The following is a 23,453-nucleotide window of genomic DNA, read 5'->3' on the forward strand; positions in this document are numbered from 1 at the left end:
CTTCTTTTGGATAAACACCCGTTTGGAGCGCTGTTCCTTCTACTCTGCATGTCATGGAATCCAAGTCGCTGATTGGTCTCGCCAGCTGCCTGTCATGGCTGCCGCGACCAATCAGCGACGGCCACAGTCCGATTATTCCCTCCCTACTCCCCTGCAGTCAGCACCCGGCGCCCGCTCCATACTCCCCGCAGTCACAGCTCACACAGGGTTAATGCCAGCGGTAACGGACAAAGTTATGCCGCAGGTAACTCACTCTGTTACCGCCGCTATTAAACCTGTGTGACCAAGTTTTTACTATTGATGCTGCCTATGCAGCGTCAATAGTAAAAACATCTAATATTAATAAAAAAAATAAAAAATCATTATATACTCACCTTCCGCAGCCTTTCCCGCTCCTGGCTACACTCCGGTGACCGCTCGATGCAAGCGGCAGGTTACGGTTGCAAGGATAGTATGGGAGAAGGACCTGCCATGACATCACGGTCATGTGACCGCGACGTCATCACAGGCCTTGCGCGCCTGCACGAGAAGGACCTGTCATAACGTCACGGTCATGTGACCGCGACGTCATCACAGGTCCTGCGCGAGAACGACTTGCCGTGACGTCACGGTCATGTGACCGAACTACAAGGGGCCCTCGGAAGGTGAGTATTTGTTTGTTTTTTAACCTGTGACATACGTGGCTGGGCAATATACTTTGTGTGACTGGCCAATATACTACGTGGCTGGGCAATATACTATGTGGCTCTGTGCTGTATACTACGTCGCTGTGCAATATACTAGTTGGCTCTGTGCTGTATACTACGTCACTGGGCAATATACTACGTGGCTGGGCAATATACTACGTCACTGGGCAATATACTACGTCACTGGGCAATATGCTACGTGGCTGGGCAATATACTACGTGACTGGGCAATATACGTGGCTGGCCAATATACTACGTGGCTGGCCAATATACTACGTGGCTGGCCAATATACTACGTGGCTGGCCAATATACTACGTGGCTGGGCAATATACTACGTGACTGGGCAATATACTACGTGGCTGGGCAATATACTACGTGGCTGGGCAATATACTACGTGGCTCTGTGCTGTATACTACGTGGCTGGGCATTATACTACGTGGCTGGGCAATATACTACGTGACTTGGCAATATACTACGTGACTGGGGAATAAACTACGTAGCTGGGCAACATACTACCTGGCTGGGCAATATACTACGTGGGCTGGGCAATATACTAAGTGGACATGCATATTCTAGAATACCCGATGCGTTAGAATCGGGCCACCATCTAGTAAACAATAAATAGCTTCACCCAACCACGAACCATGAGTGGAGAAAAAAGTTTTGTTATTATCCTTCATATTCTCTGAAAGAAAAAAAAAAAACCACGGGCATATCTTTAACTCAAAACTGAAAATAAAGATTAAACAACTGCAAGTCGGATTTCATTAACCAAGGTAGAATTTTAATTAGTGTAACGGCGCCAACCTGACACTGTCTGTAGGTTACACGGCACAATCGTACTGACAGGTTCCCTGTATGGCTGTCCGTACTACATTTATATCCCATGGTACCAAATTTATCTTTAACCCCTTCATGACCCAGCCTATTTTGACCTTAAAGACCTTGCCGTTTTTTACAATTCTGACTAGTGTCCCTTTATGAGGTAATAACTCAGGAACGCTTCAACGGATCCTAGCGGTTCTGAGATTATTTTTTCGTGACATATTGGGCTTCATGTTAGTGGTAAATTTAGGTCAATAAATTCTGCGTTTATTTGTGATAAAAACGGAAATTTGGCGAAAATTTTGAAAATTTCGCAATTTTCACATTTTGAATTTTTATTCTGTTAAACCAGAGAGATATGTGACACAAAATAGTTAATAAATAACATTTCCCACATGTTTACTTTACATCAGCACAATTTTGGAAACAAAATTTTTTTTTGTTAGGAAGTTATAAGGGTTAAAATTTGACCAGCGATTTCTCATTTTTACAACGAAATTTACAAAACCATTTTTTTAGGGACCACCTCACATTTGAAGTCAGTTTGAGGGGTCTATATGGCTGAAAATACCCAAAAGTGACACCATTCTAAAAACTGCACCCCTCAAGGTACTCAAAACCATATTCAAGAAGTTTATTAACCCTTCAGGTGCTTCACAGCAGCAGAAGCAACATGGAAGGAAAAAATGAACATTTAACTTTTTAGTCACAAAAATTATCTTTTAGCAACAATTTTTTTATTTTCCCAATGGTAAAAGGAGAAACTGAACCACGAAAGTTGTTGTCCAATTTGTCCTGAGTACGCTGATACCTCATATGTGGGGGTAAACAACTGTTTCGGCGCACGGCAGGGCTTGAAGGGAAGGAGCGCCATTTGACTTTTTGAATCAAAAATTGGCTCCACTCTTTAGCGGACACCATGTCACGTTTGGAGAGCCCCCATGTGCCTAAAAATTGGAGCTCCCCCACAAGTGACCCCATTTTGGAAACTAGACGCCCCAAGGAACTTATCTAGATGCATAGTGAGCACTTTGAACCCCCAGGAGCTTCACAAATTGATCCGTAAAAATGAAAAAGTACTTTTTTTTCACAAAAAAATTCTTTTAGCCTCAATTTTTTCATTTTCACATGGGCAACAGGATAAAATGGATCCTAAAATGTGTTGGGCAATTTCTCCTGAGTACGCCGATACCTCATATGTGGGGGTAAACCACTGTTTGGGCACATGGTAAGGCTCGGAAGGGAAGGAGCGCAATTTGACTTTTTGAATGAAAAATTATTTCCATCGTTAGCGGACACCATGTCGCGTTTGGAGAGCTCCTGTGTGCCTAAACATTGGCGCTCCCCCACAAATGACCCCATTTTGGAAACTAGACCCCCCAAGGAACTTATTTAGATGCCTAGTGAGCACTTTAAACCCTCAGGTGCTTCACAAATTGATCTGTAAAAATGAAAAAGTACTTTTTTTTCACAAAAAAATTCTTTTCGCCTCAATTTTTTCATTTTCACATGGGCAGTAGGATAAAATGGATCATAAAATTTGTTGGGCAATTTCTCCCGAGTACGCAGATACCTCATATGTGGGGGTAAACCACTGTTTGGGCACACGGCAGGGCTCGGAAGGGAAGGCGCGCCATTTGACTTTTTGAATGGAAAATTAGCTCCAATTGTTAGCGGACACCATGTCGCGTTTGGAGAGCCCCTGTGTGCCTATGCATTGGAGCTCCCCCACAAGTGACCCCATTTTGGAAACTAGACCCCCCAAGGAACTTATCTAGATGCATATTGAGCACTTTAAACCCCCAGGTGCTTCACAGAAGTTTATAACGCAGAGCCATGAAAATAAAAAATAATTTTTCTTTCCTCAAAAATGATTTTTTAGCCTGGAATTTCCTATTTTGCCAAGGATAATAGGAGAAATTGGACCCCAAATATTGTTGTCCAGTTTGTCCTGAGTACGCTGATACCCCATATGTGGGGGTAAACCACTGTTTGGGCGCACGGCAGGGCTCGGAAGGGATGGCACGCCATTTGGCTTTTTAACCCCTTCGCGCCAGCCGCCGTACTAGTACTGCGCTGCCAGGACTGCATAAGTGCCAGCAGCAGTACTAGTACGGCGCACCGATCACCGCGGTCTCGCGCTGAGCGCCGCGGTGATCGGGTGCGGGTGTCAGCTGTATATGACAGCTGACACCCCGCAGCAATGCCCACGATCGGCGCTATCGCCGATCGCGGGCATTTAACCCCTCTGATGCCGCTGTCAGTAGTGACAGCGGCATAGAGGTGGATCGCGCAGGGACGGGGGCTCCCTGCGCTCTCCCACCGGAGCAACGCAATGAGATCGCGTTGCTCCGGTGAACCGGAAGGAGTCCCCGGATCCAAGATGGCCGCCGGACTCCTTCCGGGTCATGAAGTGACCTGGCTAGCCGGCGCCTGCTAAGAGCAGGCGCTGGAAAGCCAGCTAAGCTGCCTGTCAGATCGTTGATCTGACAGTGTGCTATGCACAGTGTCAGATCAACGATCTGATCTAATACAGAGATGTCCCACCCTGGGACAATGTTAGAAAGTAAAAAAAAAAAAATAGAATGTGTAAAAAAAAAAATTTAAAAAAATCCCCAAATTAAAAAAAAAAAAACATTTCCCAATAAATACATTTATTTATGTAAAAAAAAAAAAAAAAACAATAAATGTACACATATTTGGTATCGCCGCGTCCGTAACGACCCGCTCTATAAAACTATCACACTAGTTAACCCCTTCAGTGAACACCGCAAAAAAAAAAAAAAAAAAAAAAAAAAACAAGGCAAAAAACAACGCTTTATTATCATACAGGCGAACAAAAAGTAGAATAACACGCGATCAAAACGACGGATATAAATAACCATGGTACCGCTGAAAACGTCATCTTGTCCCGCAAAAAAAAAGCCGCCATACAGCATCATCAGCAGAAAAATAAAAAAGTTATAGCTCTCAGAATAATGCGATGCAAAAACAATTATTTTTTTATGTAAAATAGTTTTTATTGTGTAAAAGCGCCAAAACATAAAAAAATTACATAAATGAGGTATCGCTATAATCGTACTGACCCGAAGAATAAAACTGATTTATCCATTTTACCACACGTGGAATGGTATAAACGCCCCCCCTAAAAGAAATTCAGGAATTGCTGGTTTTTGTTCATTCCGCCTCCCAAAAATCGGAATAAAAAGCGATCAAAAAATGTCATCTGCCCGAAAATGTTACCAATAAAAACATCAACTCGTCCCACAAAAAACAAGACCTCATATGACTCTGTGGGCCAAAATATGGATAAATTATAGCTCTCAAAATGTGGTGATGCAAAAACTATTTTTTGCAATAAAAAGCGTCTTTTAGTGTGTGACAGCTGCCAATCATAAAAATCCGCCAAAAAAACGCTATAAAAGTAAATCAAACCCCCCTTCATCACCCCCTTAGTTAGGGAAAAATAATAAAATGTAAAAAAATGTATTTATTTCCATTTTCCCATTAGGGCTAGGGTTAGGGCTAGGGTTAGGGTTAGGGTTGGGGTTAGGGTTTCAGTTATAATTGGGGGTTTCCACTGTTTAGGCACATCAGGGGCTCTCCAAACGCGACATGGCGTCCGATCTCAATTCCAGCCAATTCTGCTTTGAAAAAGTAAAACAGGGATCCTTCCCTTCCGAGTTTTCCTGTGTGCCCAAACAGTGGTTCCCCCCAACATATGGGGTATCAGCGTTCTCAGGACAAGTTGGACAACAACTTTTGGGGTCCAATTTGTCCTGTTACCCTTGGGAAAATGAAAGCATAGGGGATAAAATATCATTTTCGTGGAAAAAAATATATTTTTTATTTTCACGGCTCTGCGTTATAAACTGTAGTGAAACACTTGTTGGTTCAAAGCTCTCACAACACATCTAGATAAGTTCCTTGGGGGGTCTAGTTTCCAATATGGGGTCACTTGTGGGTAGTTTCTACTGTTTAGGTACATCAGGGGCTCTGCAAATGCAACATGACACCTGCAGTCCATTCCATCTAAGTCTGCATTTCAAACGGTGCTCCTTCCCTTCCGAGCTCTGCCATGCACTCAAACGGTGGTTCCCCCCCACATGTGGGGTATCAGCGTACTCAGGACAAATTGGACAATAACATTTGTGGTCCACTATCTCCTGTTACCCTTGGGAGAAAAAAAAATTGCGGGCTAAAACATCATTTTGTGGAAAGAAAAAATGATTTTTTAATTTTCACAATGCTACATTCTAAACTTTAGTGAAACAATTGGGGGTTAAAAGTGCTCACCACACATCTAGATAAGTTCCTTAGGGGGTCTTCTTTCCAAAATGGGGTCACTTGTGGGGGGTTTCCACTGTTAAGGCACGTCAGGGGCTCTCCAAATGCGACATGGCGTCCGATCTCAATTCCAGCCAATTTTGCATTGAAAAGTCAAATGGCGCTCCTTCCCTTCCGAGCTCTGCCATGCGCTCAAACAGTGGTTTATCCCTATATATGAAGTATCGACGTACTCAGGACAAATTGCAAAACAACTTTTGGGGTCCAATTTATCCTTTTACCCTTGGGAAAATAAAAAATTTGGGGCAAAAAGATCATTTTTTGTGAAAATTAAATATAATTTTTTTTTTTACGGCTCTACATTATAAACTTCTGTGAAGCACTTGGAGGTTCAAAGTGCTCACCACACATCTAGATTAGTTCCTTAGGGGGTCTACTTTCCAAAATGGTGTCACTTGTGGGGGTTTCCACTGTTTAGGCACATCAGGGGCTCTCCAATCGTGACATGGGCTCCGATCTCAATTCCAGCAAATCTCGCATTGAAAAGTCAAATGGCGCTCCTTCCCTTCCGAGCTCTGCCATGTGCCCAAACAGTGGTTTACCCCCACATATGGGGTATCAGCGTACTCAGGACAAATTGTACAACGTCTTTTGTGGTCCAATTTCTCCTGTTACCCTTGGTAAAATGAAACAAATTGGACCTGAAGTAAAAATTTTGTGAAAAAAAAGTTAAATGTTCAATTTTTTTAAACATTCAAAAAATTCCTGTGAAGCACCTGAAGGGTTAATAAACTTTTTGAATGTGGTTTTGAGTACCTTGAGGGGTGCAGTTTTTAGAATGGTGTCACTTTTGGGCATTTTCTGTCATATAGACCCCTCAAAGTCACTTCAAGTGTGAGGTGGTCCGTAAAAAAATGGTTTTGTAAATTTTGTTGCAAAAATGAGAAATCGCTGGTCAACTTTTAACCCTTATAACGTCCTAACAAAAAAAAATTATGTTTCCAAAATTGTGCTGATGTAAAGCAGACATGTGGGAAATGTTGTTTATTAACTATATTATGTGATATAACTCTCTAATTTAAGGGCATAAAAACTAAGAGTTTGAAAATTGCTAAATTTTCATAATTTCCGACAAATTTTTGTTTTTTTCACAAATAAATGCAAGTCGTATCGAAGAAGTTTTACCACTATCATGAAGTACAATATGTCACGAGAAAACAATGTCAGAATCACCAGGATCCGTTGAAGCGTTTCAGAGTTATGACCTCATAAAGTGACAGTGGTCAGAATTGTAAAAATTGGCCCTGTCACTTAGGTGAAAACAGGCTTTGGGGTGAAGGGGTTAAATGGAAAATTAGCTCCAATCATTAGCGGACACCATGTCACGTTTGGAGAGCCCCTGTGTGCCTAAATATTGGAGATCCCCCAGAAATGACCCCATTTTGGAAACTAGACCCCCAAAGGAACTAATCTAGATGTGTGGTGAGGACTTTGAATCCCCAAGTGCTTCACAGAAGTTTATAACGCAGAGCCATGAAAATAAAAAAAAAAATTATTTTCTCAAAAATGATCTTTTAGCCTGCAATTTTTTATTTTACAAAGGGTAACAGGAGAAATTTGACCCCAAAAGTTGTTGTCCAGTTTCTCCTGAGTACGCTGATACCCCATATGTGGGGGTAAACCACTGTTTGGGCACATGCCGGGGCTCGGAAGTGAAGTAGTGACGTTTTGAAATGCAGACTTTGATGGAATGCTCTGCGGGCGTCACGTTGCGTTTGCAGAGCCCCTGATGTGCCTAAACAGTAGAAACCCCCCACAAGTGACCCCATTTTGGAAACTAGACCCCGAAAGGAACTTATCTAGATGTGTGGTGAGCACTTTGAACCCCCAAGTGCTTCATAGAAGTTTATAATGCAGAGCCGTGAAAATAATAAATACGTTTTCTTTCCTCAAAAATAATTATTTAGCCCAGAATTTTTTATTTTCCCAAGGGTTACAGGAGAAATTGGACCCCAAAAGTTGTTGTCCAGTTTCTCCTGAGTACGCGGATACCCCATGTGTGGGGGTAAACCACTGTTTGGGCACACGTCGGGGCTCAGAAGGGAAGTAGTGACTTTTGAAATGCAGACTTTGATGGAATGGTCTGCGGGCGTCACATTGCGTTTGCAGAGCCCCTGGTGTGCCTAAACAGTAGAAACCCCCCACAAGTGACCCCATTTTAGAAACCAGACCCCCCAAGGAACTTATCTAGATATGTGGTGAGCACTTTGAACCCCCAAGTGTTTCACAGACGTTTACAACGCAGAGCCGTGAAAATAAAAAATCATTTTTCTTTCCTCAAAAATGATGTTTTAGCAAGCATTTCTTTATTTTCACAAGGGTAACAGGAGAAACTGGATCCCAGTAATTGTTGCGCAGTTTATCCTGAGTATGCTGGTACCCCATATGTGGGGGTAAACCACTGTTTGGGCACACGTCGGGGCTCGGAATTGAGGAAGCACCATTTGACTTTTTGAATACGAGATTGGCTGGAATCAATGGTGGCGCCATGTTGTGTTTGGAGACCCCCTGATGTGCCTAAACAGTGGAAACCCCTCAATTCTAACTCCAACACTAACCCCCCCCCCCACACCCCTAACCCTAACCCAACTGTAGCCATAACCCTAATCACAACCCTAACCCCAACACACCCCTAACCCTAATCCCAACTGTAGCCATAACCCTAATTCCAACCCTAACCCTAAGGCCATGTGCCCACGTTGCAGATTCGTGTGAGATTTTTCAGCATCATTTTTGAAAAATCCGCGGGTAAAAGGCACTGCGTTTTACCTGTGGATTTTCCGCGGATTTCCAGTGTTTTTTGTGCGGATTTCACCTGCGGATTCCTATTGAGGAACAGGTGTAAAACGCTGCGGAATCCGCACAAAGAATTGTCATGCTGCGGAAAATACAACGCAGCGTTTCCGCGCGGTATTTTCCGCACCATGGGCACAGCGGATTTGGTTTTTCATGTTTACATGGTACTGTAAACCTGATGGAACACTGCTGCGAATCCGCAGCCAAATCCGCACCGTGTGCACATAGCCTAATTCTAAAGGTATGTGCACACGCTGCGGAAAACGCTGCGGATCCGCAGCAGTTTCCCATGAGTTTACAGTTCAATGTGAACCTACGGGAAACAAAAATCGCTGTACACATGCTGCGGAAAAACTGCACGGAAACGCAGCGGTTTACATTCCGCAGCACGTCACTTCTTTGTGCGGATTCCGCAGCGGTTTTACAACTGCTCCAATAGAAAATCGCAATTGTAAATTGTAAAACCGCAGTGAAATGCGCAGAAAAAAACACGGTAAATCCGCCATAAATCCGCAGCGGTTTAGCACTGCGGATTTATCAAATCCGCAGCGGAAAAATCCGCAGAGGACCAGAATACGTGTGCACATACCGAAACCCTAACCCTAGCCCTAACCCTAGCCCTAACCCTACCCCTACCCCTATTCTAACATTAGTGGGAAAAAAAAATTTCTTTATTTTTTTATTGTCCCTACCTATGGGGGTGACAAAGGGGGGGGTCATTTATTATTTTTTTTATTTTGATCACTGAGATATAATCTATCTCAGTGATCAAAATGTACTTTGGAACGAATCTGCCGGCCAGGGAAGATGGCGGCGCCCAGGGAGAAGACGGACGGAGCCCCGCAGGATCGGTAAGTATGATGGGGTGGGAGGGGGAGCAGGGGGGGGGGGGGGATCGAAGCATGGGGTGGGGAATCGGAGCATGGGGGGGGAATCGGAGCGCGGCAGGCGTGGAACGGAGCACGGGGGCGTGGAACGGAGCACGGGGGGGCTGGAACGGAGCACGGGGGGGTGGAACGGAGCACGGGGGGGTGGAACGGAGCACGGGGGGTGGATCGGAGTGCAGGGGGGGTGATTGGAGCACGGGGGGGTGATTGGAGCACGGGGGGAGCGGACAAGAGCACGGGGGGGAGCGGAGCACTGGACGGAGGGGAGCCGGAGCAGTGTACCGGCCAGATCGGGGGGCTGGGGGGGGGGGCGATCGGTGGGGTGGGGTGGGGGCACATTAGTATTTCCAGCCATGGCCGATGATATTTCAGCATCGGCCATGGCTGGATTGTAATATTTCACCCGTTATAATAGGTGAAATATTACAAATCGCTCTGATTGGCAGTTTCACTTTCAACAGCCAATCAGAGCGATCGTAGCCACGAGGGGGTGAAGCCACCCCCCCCTGGGCTAAACTACCACTCCCCCTGTCCCTGCAGATCGGGTGAAATGGGAGTTAACCCTTTCAACCGATCTGCAGGGACGCGATCTTTCCATGACGCCACATAGGCGTCATGGGTCGGATTGGCACCGACTTTCATGACGCCTACGTGGCGTCATGGGTCGGGAAGGGGTTAAAATGAGTCTAGATTTTAAAGAAGCTTTAATGAATTTCAATACACAATAGTTACATGTAAGTCTCAACTATATAAAGGCCCTGAAAGCTGATAATTGTACATTCTTTAAGGTGCTGGAAGATAACCCTAATTCAAGGTCCCTCAAAAGAAACTCCAAAATCTTTCCTATGGGTGCCCCTCTACCTTAGAACATGAAAAGGTTAAGAACTTTTTTTTTTCTTACACGTTTTAGCATATATTCCAGTTGTGGCTGGTTTCCTACTCTGAGGCAGGGTAGATATGACATTGGCGGAAAAAACTCGCTTTTCTAACAATGACCTTTCAAATTCCATGCTGTCAAGTGGAGGCAGATTACTTATGGATAAAATATCGTCCCTTGAACAAGGTGGTTTGACATTTCCGGTAAAACCTATGGATCTGACATAAACATCCTTCTCAGGCACGAGAACCAAGGTCTCTTGGGCCAGAAGCGGGAAATCAAGATGACCATTACCTAGCTTTCCCCTATTTTTCTTAACACCAGGGAAATCCATGAAACTAGAAGGAAGGCATATGCCAGGCTGAAATTCCAGGGAATCAGGAGAGCGTCGACAGCCAAGGGTTTTTTTTCCTGGGGTTCAGGAAACAGAACTCCCTCACTTTCCGGTTTAGTTTGGCGGCAAACAGATCTACCACTGGGAGGCCCCACATCCAGACTATACCTACGAAGACATCTCGATCTAGTATCCATTCCCCCTGTCTCAGAGGATTGCGGCTCAAAAAATCCACCATGGTATTATCTTTCTTTCCTATATTAAGATGGGTTATTCACCCAGGGAAACCCTGTGGACAGATTTGATACCTCTAACCACCAAAGTGACTGTACTGTTCGAGGAAATAATGTAAAACCTCGTTATATAACACATCCCACTGCAGCGCTCTGGCATGAAATGGTGTCCATGAAACCGCTGGGAAGCATGATTTCAAAGTGCCCAGCAAGGACATTGCATTTTTAAGACACATGACACCAGGTACTGGTTTTTCTCTATTTTAGATACTGGGAGCTGACACTCCTGGATCTTTTAATCTATCAGAATCTCAAGTAACTGTTGAGTAATTAAGGAACTAACTGGGATTTTTCTGAACTCAACCACCAGCCCAGACTGCTTAGGGTGACCATTACTACGGTACCTCTAGATATTTTTATATTTTTACATTGGTGGGTTGAATTTCCTACCACCAAGAAATTATCCAGATAAGGGATGTTTAAGATATCGTATTCTCAGAGATGAGCCATGACTTCCGCCACCACCTTTCTAAAAACCCTAGGGGCTACTACTAACCCAAACGGGAGGGCCCTGAATTGGAAATGCCTAACCACCCCCATCCATGACCATTGCACATGACAGTATGGGTCTTTTAAATCCAGTACGGCCAGAAAAAAAGTAGCTTTATTATCGACTTGATAGTGGAAACCTTTAAAATGGAGTCTATCATGAACTTGTTCAGGGCTTTCAAATTAACAATCCTGGAGGAGCCATATGTTTTGGATATCAGAAAAAGTGTGTGTGTGTGTGTGTGTGTGTGTGTGTGTGTGTGTGTGTGTGTGTGTGTGTGTGTGTGTGTGAGGGAGGGTCTAATGAGTCCTTTAGAGCCCCCATATCGTCAAAGGGGAGAAAGGCTTTCCTGGACGCCTTTATTATTGTCACATCCAGCCTTGAGCTTTGCCCCAACAGGATGAAGAGGGTTCCTCAAAGGTGTATTTCCTTTTCAACGAAGGGGGCAGGAAACAGTTTCCAGCTTACTCCACTCTTTCCGTACTAGCACCTGGATTTTATCATTTCAAGGGAAAATTGCTCTTCATTGGGTCAAAGCCACGGTTCATCAAAATCTTGCACTGACCTCTCCGGTCTATTGTTCACGATGCGCATGGTAGATCGGACCGCTTTAACCAGTCCATCAAACTCATTTAATGAGAAACAACGGTGTCCTGAGCCACCATCCGAGGTCGAGGCTAACGATGTGGAATGCACTGAGCTATTCTCCAAGTCGGATACCAGGGAGACCTCAGAAATCGGGAGACATCCCTATCCATTTCCCTCTTCTGCTTCCCTTTCTTAGAGAGGGCCTTGCCAATTTTAGCTTTAATAGTTTTCAAACTGGTAGTGAAGTTAGGTGTCTCCTCCGTCATTGTCTGCTGTATGAATGTCTAAAGGTACCGTTACACTTAACGATTTACCAACGATCACGACCAGCGACACGACCTGGCCGTGATCGTTGGTAAGTCGTTGTGTGGTCGCTGGAGAGCTGTCACACAGACAGCTCTCCAGCAACCAACGATGCCGAAGTCCCCGGGTAACCATCGGGTTACTAAGCGCAGGGCCGCGCTTAGTAACCCGATGTTTACCCTTGTTACCATTGTAAAAGTAAAAAAAACAAAACACTACATACTTACATTCCTGTCGCGTCCCCCAGCGTCAGCTTCCCTGCATGTGTAAGCGCTGGCCGGAAAGCAGAGCGGTGACGTCACCGCTGTGCTCTGCTTTACGCCGGCCGGCGCTGACACTGGGGGACGCAGGGAAGCTGACTCTGAGGGACGCGACAGGAATGTAAGTATGTAGTGTTTTTTTTTAACTTTTACAATGGTAACCAGGGTAAACATCGGGTTACTAAGTGCGGCCCTGTGCTTAGTAACCCGATGTTTACCCTGGTTACCAGTGAAGACATCGCTAATCGGCGTCACACTCGCCGATTCAGCGATGTCAGCGGGTGATACAGCGACGAAATAAAGTCCTGATCATTCCCCAGCGACCAACGATCTCCCAGCAGGGGCCTGATCGTTGGTCGCTGTCACGCATAACGATTTCGTTAACGATATTGTTGCTACGTCACAAAAAGCAACGATATCGTTATGTGTGACGGTACCTTAAGGCTATGTGCACACGTCAGGATTTTATGCGGAAATTTTCTGAGCAAAACCGAAGATTTTCCGCATAAAATATGCACGCGTTTTTCTCATGTTTTAGTAGCGTTTTTTTGCGCGGATTTTGCGTGTTTTTTTCTGGAGCTTCCCAATTCAATAACAGTGAGAAATCTGTAAAAAAAAATCCACAAAATTAACCCCTTCCCGACCTGTGACACAGCGTATGCGTCATGAAAGTCGGTGCCATTCCGACCTGTGACGCATATGCTGTGTCACAGAAAGATCGCGTTCCTGCAGGCCGGGTGAAAGGGTTAACTCCAATTTCACCCGGCCTGCAGGGACAGGGGGAGTGGTAGTTTAGCCCAGGGGGGGTGGCTTCACCCCCCCCGTGGCTACGATCGCTCTGATTGGCTGTTGAAAGTGAAACTGCCAATCAGAGCGATTTGTAGTATTTCACCTAAAAAACTGGTGAAATATTACAATCCAGCCATGGCCGATGCTGCAATATCATCGGCCATGGCTGGAAACACTTATGTGTACCATGTAAACCTATGGAAAACCAAATCCGCTGTGCCCATGGTGCGGAAAATACCACGCAAAAATGCTGCGTTGTATTTTCTGCAGCATGTCAATTCTTTGTGCGTATTCCGCAGCGTTTTACACCTGTTCCTCAATAGGAATCCACAGGTGAAATCCGCACAAAAAACACTGGAAATCCACGGTAAATCTGCAGGTAAAATGCAGTGCCCCTTACCCGCGGATTTTTCAAAAATGATGCTGAAAAATCTCACACGAATCCGCAACGTGGGCACATAGCCTTAGGGTTGGAATTAGGGTTGTGATTAGGGGTGTGTTGTGGTTAGGGTTGTGGTTAGGGGTGGGTTGGGGTTAGGGTTGTGATTAGGGTTATGGCTACAGTTGGGATTAGGGTTAGGGGTGTGTTGGGGTTAGGGTTGTGGTTAGGGGTGGGTTGGGGTTAGGGTTGTGGCTACAGTTGGGATTAGGGTTAGGGGTGTGGGGGGGTTAGTGTTGGAGTTAGAATTGAGGGGTTTCCACTGTTTAGGCACATCAGGGGTCTCCAAACGCAACATGGCGCCACCATTGATTCCAGCCAATCTTGTATTCATAAAGTCAAATGGTGCTCCCTCACTTCCGAGCCCCGATGTGTGCCCAAACAGTGGTTTACCCCCACATATGGGGTACCAGCATACTCAGGACAAACTGCGCAACAATTACTGGGGTCCAATTTCTCCTGTTACCCTTGTGAAAATAAAAAAATGCTTGCTAAAACATCATTTTTGAGGAAAGAAAAATTATTTTTTATTTTCACGGCTCTGCGTTGTAAACGTCTGTGAAGCACTTGGGGGTTCAAAGTGCTCACCACATATCTAGATAAGTTCCTTGGGGGATCTAGTTTCTAAAATGGGGTCACTTGTGGGGGGTTTCTACTGTTTAGGCACACCAGGGGCTCTGCAAACGCAACGTGACGTCCGCAGACCATTCCATCAAAGTCTGCATTTCAAAAGTCACTACTTCCCTTCTGAGCCCCGACGTGTGCCCAAACAGTGGTTTACCCCCACACATGGGGTATCCGCGTACTCAGGAGAAACTGGACAACAACTTTTGGGGTCCAATTTCTCCTGTAACCCTTGGGAAAATAAAAAATTCTGGGCTAAAAAATTATTTTTGAGGAAAGAAAACGTATTTATTATTTTCACGGCTCTGTGTTATAAACTTCTGTAAAGCACTTGGGGGTTGAAAGTGCTCACCTCACATCTAGATAAGTTCCTTTGGGGGTCTAGTTTCCAAAATGGGGTCACTTGTGGGGGGTTTCTACTGTTTAGGCACACCAGGGGCTCTGCAAACGCAACGTGACGCCCGCAGACCATTCCATCAAAGTCTGCGTTTCAAAAGTCACTACTTCACTTCCGAGCCCCGGCATGTGCCCAAACAGTAGTTTACCCCCACATATGGGGTATCAGCGTACTCAGGAGAAACTGTACAACAACTTTTGGGGTAAAAATTTCTCCTGTTACCCTTGGGAAAATAAAAAATTGCAGGCTACAAGATCATTTTTGAGAAAATAATTTTTTATTTTTATTTTCATGGCTCTGCGTTATAAACTTCTGTGAAGCACTTGGGGGTTCAAAGTCCTCACCACACATATAGATTAGTTCCTTTGGGGGTCTAGTTTCCAAAATGGGGTCATTTGTGGGGGATCTCCAATGTTTAGGCATACAGGGGCTCTCCAAACGTGACATGGTGTCCGCTAATGATTGGAGCTAATTTTCCATTTAAAAAGCCAAATGGCGTGCCTTCCCTTCCGAGCCCTGCCGTGCGCCCAAACAGTGGTTTACCCCCACATATGGGGTATCAGCGTACTCAGGACAAACTGGACAAGAACATTTGGGGTCCAATTTCTCCTATTACCCTTGGCAAAATAGGAAATTCCAGGCTAAAAAATCATTTTTGAGGAAAGAAAAATTATTTTTTATTTTCATGGCTCTGCGTTATAAACTTCTGTGAAGCACCTGGGGGTTTAAAGTGCTCAATATGCATCTAGATAAGTTCCTTGGGGGGTCTAGTTTCCAAAATGGGGTCACTTGTGGGGGAGCTCCAATGTTTAGGCACACAGGGGCTCTCCAAACGCGACATGGTGTCCACTAACAATTGGAGCTAATTTTCCATTCAAAAAGTCAAATGGTGCGCCTTCCCTTCCGAGCCCTGCCGTGTGCCCAAACAGTGGTTTACCCCCACATATGAGGTATCGGCGTACTCGGGAGAAATTGCCCAACAAATTTTAGGATCCATTTTATCCTATTGCCCATGTGAAAATGAAAAAATTGAGGCAAAAATAATTTTTTTGTGAAAAAAAAGTACTTTTTCATTTTTACAGATCAATTTGTGAAGCACGTGAGGGTTTAAAGTGCTCACTATGCATCTAGATAAGTTCCTTGGGGGGTCTAGTTTCCAAAATGGGGTCACTTGTGGGGGAGCTCCAATTTTTAGGCACACGGGGGCTCTCCAAACGTGACATGGTGTCGGCTAAAGAGTAGAGCCAATTTTTCATTCAAAAAGTCAAATGGCGCTCCTTCCCTTCCAAGCCCTGCCGTGCGCCCAAACAGTGGTTTACCCCCACATATGAGGTATCAGTGTACTCAGGACAAATTGGACAACAACTTTCGTGGTTCAGTTTCTCCTTTTACCATTGGGAAAATAAAAAAATTGTTGCTAAAAGATTATTTTTGTGACTAAAAAGTTAAATGTTCATTTTTTCCTTCCATGTTGCTTCTGCTGCTGTGAAGTACCTGAAGGGTTAATAAACTTCTTGAATGTGGTTTTGAGTACCTTGAGGGGTGCAGTTTTTAGAATGGTGTCACTTTTGGGTATTTTCAGCCATATAGACCCCTCAAACTTACTTCAAATGTGAGGTGGTCCCTAAAAAAAATGGTTTTGTAAATTTCGTTGTAAAAATGAGAAATCGCTGGTCAAATTTTAACCCTTATAACTTCCTAGCAAAAAAAAATTTTGTTTCCAAAATTGTTCTGATGTAAAGTATACATGTGGGAAATGTTATTTATTAACTATTTTGTGTCACATAACTCTCTGGTTTAACAATAAAAATTCAAAATGTGAAAATTGCGAAATTTTCAAAATTTTCACCAAATTTCCGTTTTTATCACAAATAAACGCAGAATTTATTGACCTAAATTTACCACCAACATGAAGCCCAATATGTCACGAAAAAACAATCTCAGAACCGCTAGGATCCGTTGAAGCGTTCCTGAGTTATTACCTCATAAAGGGACACTGGTCAGAATTGCAAAAAACGGCAAGGTCTTTAAGGTCAAAATAGGCTGGGTCATGAAGGGGTTAATGAACATGCTGTGTATTTTTCTGCATGCGTTTTTGCGGAAAAATCCGCATGTGCACAAAAATTGTGTAATTCATTGGAAATGACGGGATGCATAATGTATGCGATTTTTATGCGTTTTTGCTGCGGAATACCGCCGAAAAAACACGCAAAAAACGTGAAAAATCAGCAAATAATCCGGAACGTGTGCACATAGCCTAACAGTTAACTGATACGAGTCTGCTAATAGGGCACTGTACAGAGTGCACTCATTGTGCTTGGTCTTCGCAAAGCACTTAATTCCCAATTTGGAGGATGGATCTTTCTCAGCCGGGAGATCTTCTCTGGAGGCTGCAGATTCATCCATCTTGTTGGAACTTCGTTGGCTGGACCTGCATGCAGATCCTCATCCATCTGTGGTACGGCCACTTCCACTGACCCCGAAGGTGACAATGCTTCACTTGCTCCTTGGGCTTCCCATGCAGCTGCTGCTCATGTTTCTGCACCAAGTCCATCTCCATGTTAATAGAGGATAGTTGGGTTGGGGAGACTTAAGAAGTGATTGCAGCCCCAATCAATATTACCTCCTGCTCCCAATATCGAAGTACTTCCGGCTCCTGTACAGCTCCTTGGACCCAATTGATATTTATGTTTTCATTCACACCAAAGGTGGGGCCCACCTTCTGTACTTCCATTGCGATGGAGCACCACATGAGACTGCCTCTAGATGTCGCCATCGAGCACACCTGCAGCCGACAGCATGCGCTGTGTCCGCCTCTTCCGGTAGTGCAGCACTTCCAGCTCCGCCCCATGTGGGGAGGGATCCAGGACGTGTCGGGCAGGGGACGTCCCTCACGATACCATTAAACCCACGTGCCAGCCTGTTTGAGCGTATATAGTGCAGCCACAGGGAACACCGCGCCGGCCGAGGCAAAGAAGGAATTAATGACCGAAACGGTCAGCCGGGCAAAAGTAAATCCTTCGTCCGTCTTCAACAGGTAAGCCTGTCACAGGTTCCCATATAAAGGACAGGAAGCCAACTGATGCGGGAGACAGGTACCACCCGTATTAGCCTGTAGGTTTCTGATCCTTGGTGGGTGGATCCTCTCTCTCGTAGTGCTGTCATGGGTGATCAAATAAAGATTAACACCACACAACAGGGTGAAGACGGATCTAAAATCAGATCCAGGTCTGCCTCGTACTGACACTAAGCTAAAACTGACTAGCTTAGTGACGGTCAGTGGGTGAACACTGCTGAGGTGAAGCCAACTCTTTATTGGTGTATTGTCAGCAGCATAGTTACCTGTGTCCCCCAAAGCAATAAAGAAAGAGAAAAACTGCTTCAGCCTTCTCTTTGGGGTAGATCACATAAATGTTACACAAGTAAATCTAAAGTTTTTTTTATAGGGATGAAGAGTCGATCTGCACATATAAGTGAACTCTATTAGTACAGATTTACCATGCACGTGGTGTACTCCTTATGCTTAGTCCAACTGTGAAGTTCTCCATGTATTCAATTCAGCGATATGCTTTGTCATCATGGACCCATCATCCCATATTATTATTATTTATTTATATAGCACCATTAATTCCATGGTGCTGTACATGACAAAAGGGGTTACATACAGGGTTAAAGATATTGTTAACAGAAAATAAATTTACAATGACAGACTGGTACAGAGGGGAGAGGACCCTGTGCTTGAGGATTTGCATTCTACAGGATAATGGGGAAGAGACGTCGGGGGTGCTGAAGCACTGGTGGTTAGTGAGGCGGCAGCTCGGGTGGTTGGTGAGGTGGCAGCTCGGTGGTTGGAGGCGGCAGCTCGGGTGGGTGGTGAGGCGGCAGCTCGGGTGGGTGGTGAGGCAGAATGGTTATTGCAGGCTGTAGGCTTTCCTGAAGAGATGGGTTTTCAGGTTCTGTCTGAAGGATCTGAGGGTGGTGGATAATCGAACTTGTTGAGGCGTGGAATTCCAGAGGATGGGGGATATTCGGGAGAGATCTTGGAGGCAGTTGTGTGAGGAACGAATAAGTGTGGAGGAGAGTAGGAGGATCGAAGATTACGTGAGGGAAGATATTGGGATTATTAGTTCAAAGATATAAGGAGGGGACAGGTTGTGGATGGCTTTGTAGATCAGTGTTAGTAGCTTGAACTGGATTTGTTGGGTAATTGTGAGCCAGTGGAGGGATTTGCAGAGGGGAGAAGCAGGGGAGTAGCAAGGAGAGAGGTGGATTAGCCGAGCAGCAGAGTTGAGGACAAACTGGAGCAGTGCAAGGGAGTTAGCGGGGAGGCCACAGAGGAGGGTGTTGCAGTATTCCAGGCAGGAGATGATGAGGGCGTGCACAAGAGTTTTTGTAGATTGTGGGCTGAGGAAGGGACGGATTCTGGCAATATTTTTGAGTTGGAGGCAACAGGAGATGGCAAGAGTTTGGACGTGCGGTTTGAGGGACAGGGCAGAGTCTAGAGTTACCCCGAGGCAGCGGATTCAATATAAATCTCCTGCAATGAGGGATTATAATACAGAGTTTGAAAAATAATACAGGTGCACAACTTACCACGGCCTCTCCTCCAGAAATGTACAGTATCTGAGCTCGATAATATCGGCGGTTGTCATATACTTGAAAAGGTGCCAAGCACACCAGATCTGGGTGAGGCCGTTTAGAGAGAAGTGGCAGCTCGTGGCGATTGATTTCTGCAGCCAGATGTCCAAGAAGATCCGAATTTCTTTTATCAATGCAATAACCCCAGAAATGGCCGACTTCCACCACCTTCATAGATAAGAGAATACATTGAAGATTTAAGGCTCAGTACACAATGAGTCTATGCCCATGATCAGAAAGAATGTCACAGAGGCCGCAGTCAGGAAGGATAAATGGATGGAGAGGCATTCGTCCACCATAAGGACCCACACATGTAACACAATATTATGCAGTGGCCCTCTGATGAATGGGAGCAGATGGAAAGGGTACAGTATACGTCAGGAAAACTGAAGACGTGTACTGTTAAGCAAGCGTGCAGATGGAGACATACTAGATAGCTGGCACACTGACACATTATATGACACCATGCAATCAGCAAGTAGGAGTATACAGCTACCCCAGGACACTTAAGTTGCAAGAAGGAGCAAAAAGTGAAAAATAAACTGTAGTGAACGCTATCGCTTACCTCTGTCACATTGATAGACAAAATGAGCCCTTTTATTGTTTCCAGTTGATCTTTGACCAGGTGGGAAATATGGACGGGCTCTATGGTCTGTTTGTGAAAATCCACAGTAATTCTAAAATGATGGGGGGAAAAAAACCACACACAATCAATACTAATGTATGATGCTTATTTAGTGCCAACATATCCTGGAGTGGTGTGCAAATTATTTCCCTTCATGGATATTTCATTTCATTATGTCATATACATTTTAGATAAGGTTGCTTAAAAAAACAACATAAGAAAAATGCTTTAAGTTCCGCTCTCATCATATCTGAACTTTAAAGCAGATTATTGCCAGATGTGGGCTCAGCTTCTGTGCCTACCCCATATACCCACATTACAAGTTATGAAGAGGTTAATGGATGCTTTTGTAGAAAACGGGTCTTTCTTTTAGGCAGCTTTCACACTTCCGTTGGTAGTCGCCAGTCACAAAGCATCAGCGCGACGTAACGACGGAAGATTACAACAAACTAAGAAAAGATAGCATGTTTTTTGTAGGGATCACCACCCAAAAGTATCAGAAAAAATAGTAAGTTTTATTTGGTCATAATACAAACACTGCAAAAGGATTAAAAACATATAAAATTGCAAACAAACAAACAAATACACAGACCCATAATAGAGTAATACCCTTGTCGCACCCTAAACAAAGATCAATATCTACGACGCCAATAATGCATTTAGTGCCCTTGTCTCCGCCATTTCTTTTACCTCTTATTGCATTGATGCTCCTCACAGAGATCCTATTCAGGAAGCCCTATTCGTAGGCTCAGGTTGTATAGGATGACTTCGTTTTCTCTGTGTGGCTACTTTTGAGTGATTATTAGCATCATAGATATTGATCTTTGTTTGGGGTGCGACAAGGGTATGACTATTATGGGTCTGTGTATTTGTTCGATGTTTGCAATTTTAAATGTTTTTAATCTTTTTGCAGTGTTTGTATTATGACCAAATAAAACTTACTATTTTTTTCTGATACTTTTGTGTTGTGATCCCTGCAAAATGCATGCTATCTTTTCTTAGTTTGTTGTGCTGTTGTCTTCAGCATGCAATAGGTGATCCCCAGTAGTGGTGCCCACCAACATCGGTTGTAAAGTACCAACGCAAGATTGTTCTTTCACATTTCCGTCTGTATTCTGGGTGAGGAAAGAGAGTGAGTGCAAAATTTCCTGCTGTGCATGCGCAGTCTGAAACACTGGATACCACGTACAGAAAAACATTACCTTGAACGTTTTTTGCAAAAGACGGCCCGTCACATTCCACAGGATTCAGTGCACGACGGACGAAACGTGTGTCCATCTGTCACTAATACAAGTCTATGGGAAAATGCAGGATCCTGCATTTTTAAAAAACGACGTATTGCGACGGCAGAGGAAAGACGGAAATGTGAAAGTAGCCTTAGGCTTCTTTCACACTTCCGTCGGTAGTCGCCCATCACGAAGCGTCGGCACGATGTACCGACGGAAGTATTTGCTTTCACATTTCCCTTGAACGTTTTTCCGAGACGACGGGCGGCCAAAGCCCGATGCATCCAGTGCACGACGCTCCTCACATGATGCCTATGCAGCATCAATAGTAACAAGATATGTGAAAAATAAAAAAAATAAAAAAAATAAAATCGCAATATTCATTTCTCACCTACCGACATCCCGCGCAGCATCACCTATGCTCCCAGCAGCTAGCGTTCCTAGTAACACATTGCGAAATCTCGCGAGACCGCGACTTCTCACGAGATTTCGCAATGTATTACTAGGAACGCTAGCTGCCGGGAGCATCGGTGCGCAGGACACCTGAAGGTGAGAATACTGCGATTTTTTTTCTTTAACCTGGTTTGTGTTGTGTATGCGTTTTCATAGCGGAAAACCGCTGCGAAGACGCATACACAACAGGTGCACATAGCCTTCTGTCAGAAAGACAGGCCCAGTGCACACGTTTTCCGCAATCTGCACAGGATCCGTCATTTCAGCGTCTTGACGGATCCTGTGCAGATTTGGAAGACGGAAGTGTGAAAGAAGCCTTAGACTGTCAAGTAAATGGAACCCTGCACTTTATGCTTGACATATACGCCAATTACTTTCCCAGCAAATACAGCAAACTATGGCTGAAATGAAACGCACCTGGTTAATTTTAAGGTACAGCTGTTTTCTGCACCCTTTTCTTCAATGGTCTCTGCAGAATGGACGTTCAGGGTCAGAGGGACTTTCAGCTGTGCAGTCTTAAGAGCCAAATGTACTGCGGTGAGGGTCTTAAACCTTTCAGTAGGGTTGCGAGAAAACTCCACAAAGGCTCTAATTAAAAAATAAGTAAAAAAATTATTTTTTTGCTTTCTTAAATAAAACAAGGTTACTAAATAATATTGAAAAACAATTACTTTATCCCATGGTGTTTAATTAATGACCTCCCAGGAACCACAGATACAAAAGTAATGACAATAATCTGTCAAATTCAGCCACTACTAAAGATAGGACTTACCGAGACCCATCGAATAATATAGATTTTACTTGACCGCACTGTCGGAAGAGCGACTGTATCTGCTTGTGGTAGAGAAATCCGTAAGGTGGAACATTCTTCAGCTGCTCGAAGAATTAATGACAAGTAAATCAATTCCAACATTATTTGGCATTTTTCCATTATGCCTTAGTAATTACAAACTATTTCTATATAGTTTAAAACTGAGTAGAAGCAATCAAGTTATTCATCTCCACGTTTCTCCATCCTAAAGGATTATTCTCAAAATGCCAAGTTATTCATTATCTATAGGATTGCTGAGGGTACGACTTCAGAGAGTCACAGAGATGCAGAAATTACTTGCTTTATTTTTTTTCATAACACCCATCAGTTTTTCTTAACCTTTCTTATCACATGAACTTTAAACAACCCCTTTGCCCCCATCCACAACCCCCCTTCCCCCCCGAGGATGGTTTGCACGTTGATGACCAGGCCAATTTTTACAATTCTGACCACTCTCACTTTATGAGGTAATAGCTCTGGAACGCTTCCATGGATCTCAATGGGTGAGACTGTTTTCTCGTGACATATTGTACTTCATGATAGTGGAGGCGTCGGGCCTCTCTGACCTTTCCCGGCGCCTGCGCACTGCAGTACTTTGCTCTGCCCTCAACAGGACAGATAAAATACACCTGCGCCGGAGCAGCATGAAGACAAGAAGAGGACGTCATTGTAAGAAGATGGAGGCCCCGGACCGGAAATAAGTAACATTTCCCACATGTCTACTTTACATCAGCATAATTTTGGAACCAAAATTTTTTTTTTT

General features: G+C 44.4%; 1 protein-coding gene across 2 annotated transcripts in view; it reads right to left on the minus strand.

The window, feature by feature from the left end:
- The window catches only part of TDRD9 (tudor domain containing 9), a 405,241-nt gene that overhangs the window by 72,335 nt on the left and 309,453 nt on the right, over positions 1–23,453 (minus strand). For both annotated transcript variants that reach the window (XM_069734376.1, XM_069734388.1), the window contains 4 exons: positions 22,652–22,752; positions 22,297–22,467; positions 20,141–20,252; positions 19,531–19,743 (listed from right to left, as the gene is read on the minus strand). In XM_069734376.1, coding sequence (XP_069590477.1) covers positions 19,531–19,743; positions 20,141–20,252; positions 22,297–22,467; positions 22,652–22,752 — 597 coding nt within the window. The remainder of the gene's footprint in view (positions 1–19,530; positions 19,744–20,140; positions 20,253–22,296; positions 22,468–22,651; positions 22,753–23,453) is intronic.

Source organism: Ranitomeya imitator, chromosome 1, assembly GCF_032444005.1.
Source record: "Ranitomeya imitator isolate aRanImi1 chromosome 1, aRanImi1.pri, whole genome shotgun sequence".
Lineage (NCBI taxonomy): Eukaryota > Metazoa > Chordata > Amphibia > Anura > Dendrobatidae > Ranitomeya > Ranitomeya imitator.